Source organism: Apodemus sylvaticus, chromosome 7, assembly GCF_947179515.1.
Source record: "Apodemus sylvaticus chromosome 7, mApoSyl1.1, whole genome shotgun sequence".
Lineage (NCBI taxonomy): Eukaryota > Metazoa > Chordata > Mammalia > Rodentia > Muridae > Apodemus > Apodemus sylvaticus.
The window spans coordinates 111,733,631-111,747,967 of record NC_067478.1 but is presented as its reverse complement, the minus strand read 5'-3'; the positions used below and the strand labels follow the sequence as shown (position 1 = coordinate 111,747,967).

General features: G+C 45.9%; 1 protein-coding gene across 7 annotated transcripts in view; it reads left to right on the top strand.

The window, feature by feature from the left end:
- The window catches only part of Ilf3 (interleukin enhancer binding factor 3), a 39,383-nt gene that overhangs the window by 11,509 nt on the left and 13,537 nt on the right, over nucleotides 1–14,337 (top strand). For 3 of the 7 annotated variants that reach the window (XM_052188920.1, XM_052188916.1, XM_052188922.1), the window contains exons 2-5: nucleotides 10,662–10,759; nucleotides 11,075–11,113; nucleotides 11,472–11,716; nucleotides 12,111–12,288. In XM_052188920.1, the coding sequence (XP_052044880.1) occupies nucleotides 10,757–10,759; nucleotides 11,075–11,113; nucleotides 11,472–11,716; nucleotides 12,111–12,288 (465 nt within the window). In that variant the 5' untranslated portion in view covers nucleotides 10,662–10,756. The remainder of the gene's footprint in view (nucleotides 1–10,661; nucleotides 10,760–11,074; nucleotides 11,114–11,471; nucleotides 11,717–12,110; nucleotides 12,289–14,337) is intronic. The other 4 variants (XM_052188917.1, XM_052188923.1, XM_052188919.1 and 1 more) reach the window with 3 other exon arrangements.

Sequence of the window (14,337 nt, the reverse complement as noted above, 5' to 3'; positions counted from 1 at the left end):
TGTAATTAGAGGTGGGAAGATGTCCAGCACACCATAGATTTGCAATCCTGCTTCAATAATAAAGGGAGAGAACGTGTTCCTTGTCCACTTGGAAGTTCTTCATCACCATGCCTCCCTCAGCGTCTCAGAGAGGCTGGTTGGTGTCTGCTGTGGGTTGTTCTGATGCTGCTTGTGTTCTGATGTTGATTCTGCTTCCTCAAGAGGGACTGCCCCTGACTAGCAGCCCATCTTGTACTCAGGTGATCTCATAGGAACCTTCTCCCCATTTTAACTGGTCAATAAAGGCTAGAGCCTATGATCTGGGTAGTGGAGTTTGAGTGGGGCTGGAGGTTTGAAAAAGTACAGGGAGAGAGGCAGAAGAGTATGAGGGGAAGAGAAGGAGGAGGAGGTCATGATGGACCTCGTGGCCAGAAGAGCAAGGGGACAAATTAGTATAGTATTAGATCTGCCCTGTCTAGGCTTATAGCTTATAATTATAATAGCTGGGTTGTGTGTTTTTTCTATAGGCTTATTGGGTTGGAAATTCCAGCAACTCCATGTCCTGGTGTCTGAACTTGAGTCCCAACCCTGGAGAAAGGTGTAGATTCTTTATGGAGTGATGTGGCCAGGGCTGGGGGCCTCTTGCTAATTTTGTTTCTACCTAAGAATCTTTTATTTAGGAAGTTTCTCTGCTCCTGGAAGGGCTGCTGGTCAGTTCATGACATGCAGATCTGGGCTCACACAGACTGGGAGCCTTGCTTGGTAGGTCTGGCAGCCTAGCTCTGTCATTGTTAACAGATACTTAGTTCTTTTGTTTGTTTTGTCCAACTGAATTGAGAGCGATCTCCATCCATTATAGTTAAGTAAGGAGGGCCCAGGGAGGGTACACTGCATGCAGGTAGGCCAGGTATGGTCCTTGGCAGCATGATGGAGCCTCCCGAGTCAACTTAGTAGGCCTATTGGTGGCATCAGAGGATGAAATTAGGCAGCCTCTGTTGCTAAGGCAAGTCCACCTGTCTTCTGCTCAGCACTGATTGTGGTAATCAGAAGGTTGACTGGGCTGGGCGGTGCTGGCGCATGCCTGTAATCTGGAAAGCACTCTGGGAGGCAGAGGCCAGCCTGGTCTACAGAGTGAGCTCCAGGACAGCCAGGGCTATACAGAGAAACCCTGCCTCAAAAAAAAAAAACCAAAAAAAAAAAACCAAATCCAAAAAAAACCCAAAAAACAAACAAACAAACAAACAAACAAAGAACATTGACTGGATGCTGGAATGAAGATGGAAGACTGAGCTGCTGCTTTCTATGATGCTGTCGCCCAATGAATACCTGAATTCTTGTGGTTAGAGGAGCTTGCTCCCCCCTTTCCTCTTTCTTCCTCTTTCCTTCTCACAGTGTCTTAACTGTGTAGCCAAGGCTGGCCTTGAACCCTGTATCCTTAGGTCTCCTAAACGCTGGGATTACAGGTTGGTACCATCACCCTGTTTATGCAGTGCTGGGGTGGGAACCAGGCCCCCCTTCCCACATTGCTATTCCTGACCTCTCCAGCTGAGCTCCAGCCACAGCCTCCAAGTGTTTTTTTGTTAAGAGTCCTTCAATCACCAGGCCGATTGTCTTCTACCTAAAAAACATTTAGAATAGAGTATAGCGAGTTGCTTTCCTCTTGTTATCTTTGTGGGCTTCTAGATTTGTATTTAGCTGTGCTGAATCCTTTTCTGTATGGTTTCTAACTTGTATATAAGACAAAACAGGTTCAAATTTGCTACAGAGGACTTGACAGCAGTAAGCACAGCTGAGGTTGCTCACTGGTACCACTCTGGCTGACACTGTAGATGAGCTGTATGTAGGTTCTGTCCAGCCCTCAGTCATTCGAATTACCCCATTTTTGCTTTCTTAGGCTTTGTGTGTGTTTGCTCACTGATAGCTGCTTGTGAAGTCCTAGAGGCTAGTGTAAGGTGATCACCCTCAGTTTTTCACCTTAATTTTTGAGACACTGTTACTCACAGAACCTGGGGTTTGCTCTTTCCTCCCCAGTGGTGGCATTACAGACCAACACTGACTACTGTACTTGACTTATGTGGGTGCCGAGGATCCAAACTCATGTCCCGAACCATCTTCCCAGGGCAGTTCTTCATTTAAGAAGATAATTTATGGGGGCTGGAGAGATGGCTCAGGGTTAAGATCACTGTTCTTCCAAAGATCCTGAGTTCAAATCCCAGGTAATGAGAACTGATGCCCTCTTCTGGAGTGTCTGAAGACAGCTACAGTGTACTTACATATAATAAACAAATAACTCTTTAAGAAAAAAAGAAGATAATTTATTGTGTGTATGTTGGAGTGTGCTGTATGTTTGTGTGCATGCCTTGAATATGGATGCAAAGGGCAGATAAGGATATCAAATGTCCTGTTCTGTTCTTCTCCATCTATTTCCCTTGAAAAGGGCTGGAGCTGGACCTGGAGGTAGACTGGCAGCCAGCAGATGCTCCTGTCTTAACTTCCTGTAGCACTGGGGTTTAGAGTGGGTGCAGCCATGCCTAGTACCTCCATTTTCCAGGATCTTTTGATGCAGTTAAGGCCAAGGAGTAGAGTGTTGCTTTTTTTTTTTTTTTAAAGACAGGGTTTCTCTGTGTAGCTCTGGCTGTCCTGGAACTTACTCTGTAGAGCAGGCTGGCCTTGAACTCAGAAATACGCCCACCACTGCCTGGCGAGTGTTGCCATTTTACAAAGTTATCTGGAGTTAAGTATTTGTTCACAGTTCTTCTAATTTGGGATGTTTCCTTTTTTTCTTTTTCAAAGATTTATTTATTTATGTAAGTACACTGTAGCTGTCTTCAGACACTCCAGAAGAGAGCATCAGATCTCATTGCAGATGATTGTGAACCACCATGTGGTTGCTGGAATTTGAACTCAGGACTTCCGGAATAACAGCCAGTGGTCTTAACCTCTGAGCCATCTCTCCAGCCCCTGGGATGTTTTCTTAAGTTGTGTTTTTTTGTTTCTGAGGCAGGATGTCATTACTAAAACCTAATTTTGTGTGTGGTTTTCACCTGCATATATGTGTAACATGTATGTGCAGTGCCTGCTGAGACCAGAAGAGGATGTTGGATCGCCTGGAACTGGAGTTAAGAGATGGTTGTGAGTTATGTTGTTTTGCTGGGAACTGAATCTAGGTCCTCTGTAAGAACTTCTTAAACTGCTGAGCCAACTCTGCATCTGCAGATTGTTTTTCTTATTAACACTGATTCTGCTTTATTCCAGTGATACTTATGTCTCCTAGGATGAAGAACTCTTGGCTAGAATAAATACCATATTAAAGCTTTCATCAGTAGTTGTAGTGTGTAAGGGCTTTAAGCCTTAGCTAGCACCAGGTCCGCCCACTGGGAGACAGGAGCCACAGCCTCTGCAGGAGCAACACTTAGGGCCCTTGGCTCACCCAACCCCCAACCCCCTCATGTTTAATTTAAAATGCATATATATATATATATATATATTACTCTGCATGTGTGTCTATGATATTTGGGAGGGATGTGAGTGTAACATGGCACATGTATGGTAATCAGAGGGACAGCCTTTGGGGACTCCATGCTGTCCTTGTACTTACGTAGTCAGGCTGTCAGGCTTGGCTTGTGTGGCAGAGTCCTTTTTTTTGGATAGGATGCCCAAGCTGGCCTCAGAATGATCTCCAGTTTCAGCCTTGAGAGCACTAGGATTACAAACTTGTGTTAACACCCAGGGCCTACTGCTCTGTGTCTAAATTCTACTGTGGTCTGTGTGTGTGAGAGTACATGCTACACATGTGCAGGTACCTGAGGAGACCAGAAGAGGGTGTTAATCTCATGTAGCTAAATTCTTAGTGGCTGTGAGTCACCTGATGTGGGTGCTGGCAAGGGACCTCAGGTCCTTTGCAAGATCTCAGCAAGTATTCTTAGCCACTGCACAATCTCTTCAGTTCAGTTATATGTTTTTTTGAAGTGACACACAGTCCTTAAATATGCCACGTGGTAGCTTTGAATGTTGCATGTGTTCTAGCCCTGGGAAAATCCCCTTGTAGTCCCTATGCCAAGTGGTCCTTCCAAACATCCTTAACCCTGTTCTCAATTTGTGCTGTTGCTTGGATGTCTGCGCTCCACAGTTTTGTCTGCTGTTGCCTGAGGAGGCCAGAAGAGAGTAGATTGCTCCCAAAATAGAATTACAGAATGTTGTAAGCCACCGTAAGTGCTGGGAATTGAATTGAATTCTCAGAGCAGCACATATATTTTAACTTCCAAGCCACCTCTCCAGTCTACATAAACACACCTCACAGAAACTTCATGATCACAATTTGTGAGATTTTATAAAGATTTGACTTGTTTAGTGTACATGGGACTTGGGGTGAAAGCCAGTCACAGCTTAACTTTTAACCCTGGCTATTTTCTGTGCCTGAAAGAATTCAGGCTGTGGTTAGTTTTCACATCTTTGGATTTGATTTTAGTTATTCGCCATGTACTGTGCTTTATCAAAAATACTAGGGGGAGAAAAAGATTAAAAAGGACTGGAGAGATGGCTCAGCGGTTAAGAGCACTGCTCTGGCTGCTCTTCCAGACGTTCTGAGTTCAAACCCCAACAACCACATGGTGTCTCACAACCATCTGTAATGGGATTCTGTGCCCTCTTCTGGTGTGTCTGAAGACAGCTACAGTGTATTTCATATACAAATAAATAAATGTTTTTAAAAAATACCGTTTTATTATCGGGTAAAAGTAAACTAGTGGGGTCAGTGTATGAAAGCCCTTTCTGCTACACCTGGTGACATGAGTCTATCCTCAGGACCCACATGGTAGAAGGAATGAGCTAATTCTTGTAAATTTGATCAGCACAGGCATACCATGACAGGCGTACATGCCCACCTCCCTCTCCCAGTTCCACCAAACACACATAAAATAAATAACAATTAAAAAACAACCAGTGGGGGCTGGAGAGATGGCTCTGCGGTTCAGAGCATCGACTGCTCTTCCAGAGGTCCTGAGTTCAATTCCCAGCAACCACATGGTGGCTCACAATCATTGGTAATGGGATCTGATGCCCTCTTCTAGTGTGTCTGAAGACAGTGACAGTGTACTGTAGTATAAATAAAATAAATAAATCTTTAAAAAAAACCAGCCAGGCGGTGGTGGCTGTAATCCCAGCACTCTGGGAGGCTGAGGCAGGTGGATCTCTGAGTTCGAGGCCAGCCTGGTCTACAGAGTGAGTTCCAGGACAGCCAAGGCTACACAGAGAAACCCTGTCTCAAAAAAAAACCAAAAAAAAAAAAAAAAAAAAAACCCAAAAATGAGTGGTTATACTGTTGCATACCTGTAAGGTCAGCACTTTGGGAGGGGAGAGCAGGAGGGTGGCAAGTTCAAGATCCTCCTGGGAGAACTTAGGCAAGATTTTCGGAAAGGATGGAAAGGGGCTGGGGCATGGCATGACTGGAGGTAGGGCATTGCCATGCCTACGGCCCTGGGTTTTATTTATTCCTACACCAGAACAGACCTGAGGAGCTTCCCAAGGAAGCGAGCCCTGGGACATCCATCTCCTGCCCACTGCCTTGAGTTTTACTCATCTCTTGTATTTTCTCCCTGGAGCATTTCTGGGAAGCATCAGGCATGTAGTAATTCAGCTATGTATTTATCTGAACTAGGTAGGTATAAGCAGGTAGACCAAATTATTCCTCCCATATCTTAAGGTACCATGATTAATTTTTTCTTGTTTGCTTTTTTTTTTTTTTTCTTGTTTGCTTTTTTTTTTTTTTTTTTTTTGGACAGGATCTCAGTCTAGCTCTGGCTGGCCTGGACCCTGCTTTGTAGGCAAACTGACCTGAAATTCAGAAAGATTCATCTGCCTTTGCCTCGTGCGTGCTGGATTAAAGGTTCTTTCTTTTTTTTAAAGTTTTGTTTTGAAATTTTTATTTATGTGTGTGGGCGTCCAGATGTGATGTGTGTTGTATGTGCGCCTGTGTGCAGGAGATCCCTGTGCGGTCCACAAGAGGGACATGTGATCTCATGGACCTGGAGTTAGCGGAGGCTGTGAACTGCCTGATGTGGGTCCTGGGAACTGCACTTGAACTTCTTTCTGTTTTGTTTTTAGAGACAGAGTCTCTATACATAACTCTGGCTGTCTGCTGTATAGATCAGGCTGGCCTCAGATGCACAGAGATACATCTGGCTGTCTGCCTCCTGAGTGCTAAGATCAAAGCTATACTCCATTATACCATGCTAACTTGGATCCTTATCACATCTTTTTTTTTTTTTTTAAGATGTATTATTATATGTAATTACACTGTAGATGTCTTCAGACACCAGAAGAGGGCGTCAGATCTCATTACGTATGGTTGTGAGCCACCATGTGGTTGCCGGGATTTGAACTGAGGACCTTCAGAAGAGCAGCCGGTGCTCTTAACCACTGAGTCATCTCTTCAGCAGCCCCCAGTTATCACATCTAAGCAGTACTTTTTTTTTGTTTGTTTGTTGGTTTTTTGGAGACAGGGTTTCTCTGTGTAGCCCTGGCTGTCCTGGAACTCACTCTGTAGACCAGGCTGGGCTCAAACTCAGAAATCCGCCTGCCTCTGTCTCCGAAGTGCTGGGACTAAAGGCATGTGCCACCATTGCCTGGCTACATTTTTTAAAAAAAATGTATTTTTTACTTGTGTGTGTGTGTGTGTCTGTCAGTCTGTCTGTGTGTCCCTTTGTTGGGTAAGTATGAGAGTACGAGTGTCTGTGTCTGGAGTTACAGGAGGGTGTAGTATAAGCTATTCAATATGGGTGCTGGTAGTTGAACTCCAGTCCTCTACAAGAGCAGCTAGTGCTCTTAACCGCTACACTGCCTTTCTAGCTTTCATGTATTGGCTTTTGAGATAAATTTTCCTTTAACATAGGCTGGCCTCGAACATGTCATAAATCCTGATCTTTCCTCTACCATCCAAGAGCTGACACTGGAGCAGTACATAGACATCCTTCTGCAGCGCAGCCTTGTATAGTTGACTCCCAGTTGAGTTCTAGTCTCTTCCTTTGGAAAGAAACTGCATAGTCTGGTGATAACACTGTTAGGAACAGGAGTTGCTACCATCCTAAGGGTCAGAGGGACTTGGGCTTTGTGGCTTACACAGGCTGACCTGCTTAGCTTTTAAGATGTTGTGTAGGCCCTCTGTGACATCTGCACTCTCTCCTTGCCCTACTTTTGGCCTCTGAAGCCTTGCTCCTCTTTGCTGAGCCACCTCTGCAGCACTCTGTAACCACCACGCTGTGCTGCTTGTTTGACTCTAACTGGGTCGTGTTGATTGCTAGGCAGTCCTGAAGGTCTCCAGGAAAGTCTCTTTGGCCAGTCTTGGCACTTTGTCCTTGAAATTTATGCCTTTTGAGGGTTGTGCCTAGTGCCTATCGTCTGTCTTGTAACTAGTGTGGCTGAAAAGCCTCACTGGTGTGATGGAGCAGAGAGTGGTGCTGTGGAGCTAGAGGAGGGCCTTAGCTGTTGACTGGTGGGCACTTGCAGCCTAGACAGGCCGCTTGTAGGGCACAGAGTAGGGTAGATTGTAGTTTGCATGTTGCTTTGAGAACTGTGTATGTAGCTGCTTCTGCCCTAAAATCTTGTGTTGTCCATTTGAGTGTCTTAGCTTTTCTAAATGTTCATTCACTTTTTCATTGCATGGAGGGGGGCACACATGCCATACCATACCTGAGGAGGGCATACCTGACAGACAGCTTGCAGGAGTTGGCTTTTCGCACCTTTAGAATGCACCTGAGCCATTCTGCTGACTGCTCCTTCTAGAAAAAAAAATTTAAATTTTTTAACAGTTCTGCCCATGTAAATAATATAGTTTGATTATTCTTACTCCCCCTTCACCCTGTCACACTCCTACTGAATCCTTTCCAACAAGTCCCTTCTTGGCTCAGGGTTGCCTTTGTTGTCATTGTTTTGTTTTGTTGCTGTTTGATAGCCCATTGCCTCTAATTAAGGTTGCTTGTAAAGGTATGTTTGTGTGGTAGTGGTGGGATTGTTCCATATTCTGGTGTGTGGACAACTTACCAATGGTTGCAACATTGAAGAAAATTACTCTCTTTTCCTCAACAGCTATTAACTACCAAGAGGGCCTCAGCTAGGGTGGGGCCTCAGAAGCCCCTCCTCTTTCTATGCTAAAATGTTGGCAGACCCCCAGCAGTGTAGGTCTTGTGCAAGTATCCCCAGCTGCTGGGAAGTTATGAGTGCAGTGGCCCTCATCAGGTGTAGCATCAGGAAGACATGCTTTCACAGTCTTCTGTGCTGTTCCCTAGACCTGGGAGCCAGTGACTAGATGTCCCATTTAGGGCCGTGTACTTAGTAATCACTTATTTTCAGCACTTGGACTGCTTATGAGTGTGCATTAACCCAAGCCCACTGCAAACAGAAGGGTCTCTGGCCAAGGGTGAGAGTACTCACCGCTTTCCCTTGCAACCTCATAATTTTCTCTGCAGTGTCCTTGAGGGTCAGAGCTCCTACCTTTTTTCCTTTTCCCAACATAAAGGGTTGATATTTTGGTTCATTTGTTTGTGCGTTTGATTTCTTTTTGTATGTGGTATATATGCATGTGTGTGAGGGGAGAGGAGAGTGTGTGTCCTGCCCTGTCACTCACCTCAGTCCTTACACAGGTTTGCATGCTTTCAGTGAGGCTGGAGCTGGGCAGTGAGCAGAACACTTTTGCCAGCCATCCTCCTGTCTCTAACCTACACAGTACTAGCTAAGGTTACAGGCTTTCTGGTATGAGTGTTGGGGAAGCAGGTGTTCATGCTTGATTAGCAAGTGTTCTTACCCACTAAACTAGCTCCCGCCCTGCCTAGTTATTAAAATGGTTATAGCCTAGGCTGGCCTTAACTTTTGCTTCCTTAGTGCAGGGAATACTATCATGCCTAATGACACAGTTTTGTTTTTCTTTTGCCTTTCTTTCTTCCCTTCCCTCCCTTCCTTCCCCCCCCCCCTTTTATTTCTGTTTGTTTGTCTTTCTTTTGAGACAGGACTTCTCCGTGTAGCCCTGGCCTTCCTGGAACTCACCCCGTAGACCAGGCTGGCCTCGAACTCAGAGCTCCCTCATAAAGATGTATACCACCAAGTTCCACGGTTTTCTTGATTTCTTTTTCTTTCCCTGCCTTTCTTCCTCTCACAGCATTCGCTGGCCTGGAGCTGGCTCTGCAGACCCAGTCTAGCCTCCCTCTCACAGTGCTCCTGCCTCTGTCCTCACCAGGGCTTGGGAATAGCGCCTGTATTTTGTTTCTACCCAAAACATACTTTAGTAGCTTGTTAATCTTATGTTTATGTTATGTTTAATTTTTTTATTACATTTATTTGTGTGCATGGGGAAGAACGTGTTATCCCACTCATGTAGCAATCAGGGGACAACTTGAGGAATGCAGTTGTTTCTTTCCTTCCACTGTGTGGACCCTAAGGTTTGAAGGAAGGTCATCAGGCTTTGTGTAACTCATTCTGGCCTTTTACCTCTGCCTGGATCACTTGTGTGTGCCACCATGCTCAGCTTTGGGTTACATTTTGAGTTTTAGTGCTGGGGATAATACCCACTGTTTGCACTGTGTTAAGTTTGAGCTCTACTGCTGAGCGGCCGTTTCACCGCCTGCTCTAGTTTATTTATAAAGCCCGGCATACTTTGGTGTTGGAGTGCAGCCAGGGGAATGAGCATGTGCCTAGCTTGTATGAGCGTTGGAATCTAGATACAAACTAAGTAAAAGCTTGATTTCTGTGACAAATGCCTGTAATCTAGCACTTGGAACATAGAGATAGAGGAGAATTAGAAATTTAAGGTCATCTTTCCTCTACATAGAAAATTTTAGATCAGCCTGAGCTATAATAGAAAATCCTGCCTTGAAAAACCAACCCTAGGATTGGGAAGACGGCCTAATGGATAAATCTGAAAGCTTGCTGCACATGCATGAAAACCTGAGAGAGTTCCAGTGTCCTTGGGATAAGCTGGACCATGGCCTCATGGAGGATGTAACACTAGTGCTACGGTGGGACAGAGACAGGATCCCTAGGGCTTCCCGGGTGCTACCCTAGCTCTAGGTTTGGTGAGAGAGAGGCTCTATTGTAAGGGACAAAGTGGGAAGTGATGGAGCAGCGCACCCAACACCACCCCTGCTCTCCACGTGTGCCCACAGAGACACACATAATTACGTGTGTAGATAGATAGTACACACTTCCAAAATGGAGCATATACCCAGAATATGAGTCCCCGTTTGCTTCCAGAACTGCAGAAGAGTCTAAGCTAGGCTTGGTGGTCCATGTTTGTTGTCCTAACACTTGGGAGATGGATGCCAAAGGATTTGAATTTTGAGGGCCAGAAACCCCTGACAACCTGCCCCCTATGCACACTGTGTCATCTGTGTCCTGGCCCACCATCCTACTGCATTCCTGGCTTCCCTTGCATGCTGTATAGGAAGAAATGAAACAGGGAACATAGGGGAAAACAGAAACACCTTCAGTGTGTCTGTCTTCTCAAAGCCTGCTGTTTTTGCATCGTTAAGTTGGAGTGAGTTGTTATGGTGCCTTGTCTTGGCTACCTTGGAAGACAGATGTGTCCTGCTGTGAGCAGGCCCTTTGTGAGCAACTTTATCCCTACTACCAAGTATTTAACTGCTGAGATCATCCATTTCTGGGGCTAAAACTAAAAAGGTTTTCTGATCTTATAGATAGTTGAAGTATTGCTAACACCAAGGAACTGTCACAATTTGAAAAGATAAGCCAAGACTGATTTCCAGACACTACAAGAAAAAAGGAGGGGAAAATGGTAAGACATTTTTTTCCTTTGGTCATCAACACTTTTCCTTCACTTATGTACAGAGATAGCATGTCCCCAGAGCATTTGATGCTGCTAGCATTTTATCTTAGACATTTGAATTCTCTAAAATAATTACGTGTCACGATGTGAATACAGTAGTCCCCCCTTAGCTGTGTTCTCAATTCCCGCGGTTTCAGTTACCTGCGGTCCACCGCAGTCTGAAAATATTAAGTGGCAATTTCCAGAAAGAAAAAATGGATAAGTTTTAAATTGTGCACCGTCCTGATGCCTGCGTCATTCACCTCACTTCATCTCATCACGTAGGCTTTGTATCATCATCACTTCATCACAAGAAGAAGAAGGGTGAGTAGGACGATGCTACTTGGAGGGAGACAACATTTACATTCCGTCCTGTCTAAGCCCTTCCTGTGCCCGATTGACCGATTAAACTACCGTGCCTGTGTGCGTAGAGGTCAAACCCAGACCATACTGGTTTTGGTGCTGTCCGCGGTTTAAGGCTTCCACTGGGGTCTTGGAATGTGTACCCCGCGGATAAGGGGGGACTACTGTAGTGTAGCGGTACGTAGAGTGCCCCATTCCCGCTGTGGCCTGGAGAGTCAGTCTCCTCTCAGGTCCTGGGTCACAAGCCCACAGACAAAGGATGGAGTGGAACTGAAGTGAGGGTGGGCTGCTGGCTGTCCTTGCATCATTTTTAGCGTAGTTTTCACATTTCCAGCGTCCCATGAGAATTTTTGTGAATGATGATCGGCATGTGATGGCAAAGCATTCTTCAGTGTACCCAACGCAAGAGGAGCTGGAGGCTGTCCAGAGCATGGTGTCCCACACTGAGCGGGCCCTCAAGGCGGTCTCTGACTGGATCGATGAGCAGGAGAAAGGCAACAGCGAGCTCTCGGAGGCAGAAAATATGGACACGCCCCCAGATGATGAGAGCAAAGAAGGGGCTGGGTGAGTCTCAGTGTCTCTGTCTCTGTGTATTTATGTGTGTGTGTGTGTGCATGAGTATATGTTTGTTGAGGAGGGCTTAGATCTTTTCAGGCAGGGTCTCACGTAGCTCAGGCATTATGTAGCCAAGCCTGCCTCTATCTCGCCTAGCTTAGCTAGTGTTTTTTTGTGACAGGATCTCACTGGATAGCCTGTGCTGGCCTTTAACTTATTTTATAGTCCAAGGTAGCATTAACATCACAGAGCTCCTTCTGCCTCAGCCCCCTGAGAGCTGGGATTACAGGTCTGTGTCACCATGTGGCACAGCTAAACTAGCATCTCTTCTAAGAAGTGCCAACCTCTCTGGGTTCTGGCTAGGTCGGTTTCCCATTGAGCTCGACTTTTATCTGTCTCTCAGGGAACAGAAGGCGGAACACATGACTAGGACCCTGAGGGGCGTGATGCGGGTCGGCCTGGTAGCCAAGGGTCTTCTGCTCAAGGGGGACTTGGATCTGGAGCTGGTTCTGCTCTGTAAGGAGAAGCCCACAACCGCCCTTCTGGACAAGGTGGCTGACAACCTGGCCATCCAGCTCACTGTGAGTCGTCACCACCACCACCATCATGCGGGGGGGGGGGGGGGGGTGTCCTAGCTCTTGTGAAGAGGAGATGGTCAGAGGAAGGGAGGGTCTGTCTGCCGTGTGCAGGGAGCAGGGTCCCTTTTGCACTGTCTTTGTGCTCACCTTGATAACAGGCAGGACACTGGAGCCATGGAGTGTTTGTGGGAATCAGCTGCTGTCTGTAGTGGTGCCCAGTCTGCTAATTATTAAAAGCCTGTGCTCCTTCCTGTGAAGCCTTGGCTATTGGGCAAGAAATATGTGAGCTGTGTGGGATGGGGGAGTCAGACATGGACATACTTAAAACTCCATTCATCTGGCTGCAGCTGGAGGAGAGTCCAGTGGTTGAGTAGAGAAAGAGAAGGGGGAAAAGAGTGTGGTCATGGTGGCTCAAACCTGTAATCCCAGCATTTAGGAGGCGAGTCAGAAAGATTATATTGGGAAGTCATGTCCAGCCTGGGCTGTAGAGTAAGACCCTGACTCGAAAAACAAATAAACAAGCAAACAACCTCAGTCATTTCTTCTGTTGTTACTAAGATATTGCATAAGTAATGGTCTTTAATATTTAACCTTTACTAAGCCAGATCTCGAGTCAGATATATGTTTATCTCTCTCCCCCACTTTCTTTGAGAGTCTGCCCATTTGGACCCACTTTCTATTCCCTGACTTTTGAGAAAGAATCTCATATAGCCCAGGCTGGTCTTAGCATCTCTTTTCTCTTCCTCCAGAGCGCTAGGATTATACGAGTGGGTGTCCCTGGCCAGTTGCGGTGGCTGACATCACACTTGTCTGAGTACAGGGTGATGTAGCACTCGGGAGTGTAGAAGCCGGTCCCAGGGCAGCCGGGACAGCGAGGCTTCCTCACTGCCGTAGTCTGCATGCTTAGAACAGATAGCAAACGGAAAATCAGAATTGGTTTTAATTTGCAACGAAAAATATCTCTGTATGCCAGTAAACATTTCCATAATATGTTGGGTACATACAGGCTCAGGACAGTAGTGTGAGTTGAGCTGTGGAGGAGCAATTGTAGAACGTTAGAAACCTGAGAGCTGCTGAAGGTTTCTCATAGCTGGGAGTTCAGTTATAATTACGTTTTTTTTTTTTAAAGATTGTTATATAGAGTACATTGGTAAATATTTTAGAAGAAAAAGCTTTGTGAAGAGCTGTTTTTTAAGCGGTAGTAATGGAAATGGTGGCTATCTTGCAACGTATAGTGTGCTTGGTGAATTTGCCCAATTCCATCCCTAGTGCATACACAGAAGTCCATGCTCATTGTATCTGCGGAACTTGACAGCTGACATCTCCACTCTCCCTAAGGACTTCTGGACATCTGGAGATAGGGGAAATGAGCACGCCTTGGCTGCCAGGGATGCTTTAAACAGCCCATGTGCTGCAGGACAGCCTCCTCTCAGTTTCCAGGGCACATGTCTTCTCTACAGTATATGCGCTTTACTTCTTTTAATAGAAATGATAACAGAACCCTAATTTCCAGTTAGCATAAACTAGCATACTAAAGCAGGCGACTGTTGAACACCCTGTGGACTGCTCTGCAGGAGGACATGGCCCGTGCCTATCCTTGGCTCGAGGCTGCAGTAGTGCATGTGCCTCTATTCTGCCTTGTCTGCTGATTGCTTCTCCCAGCGTGGAACTTGTTGGGGCTGAGGATCCCCCTCTGTCGTGCGCACTGGGTTTCCCACACAGTGCACTGACATGTTCTTCATTCTGCAGCCTTGAAGTGTTGGTATGTTAGGTGCGTGCTAGAAATTAGAACCTTATGCCTTGAGGTGGCTCTAAAGTTGAGGTGGGGAGCTCTGTATGGTAAGAGAGCCTGCCTCGGGAAATGAAGAAAACTTTTTGTTTTGTTTTAAATAGGTTCTCTCTTTGCTATTTTAGACTGGCCTTGAACTCAGTCTCAGAGTCCTGAGTGTTGGGATTATAGACATGTTAGCTGTTGATTTATTTTAATTTAACCCTGGCTTCCCTTGTGTGGCTGTGTAGCCTGGATCTTACTGTGTAGACTAGGTAGCAGGC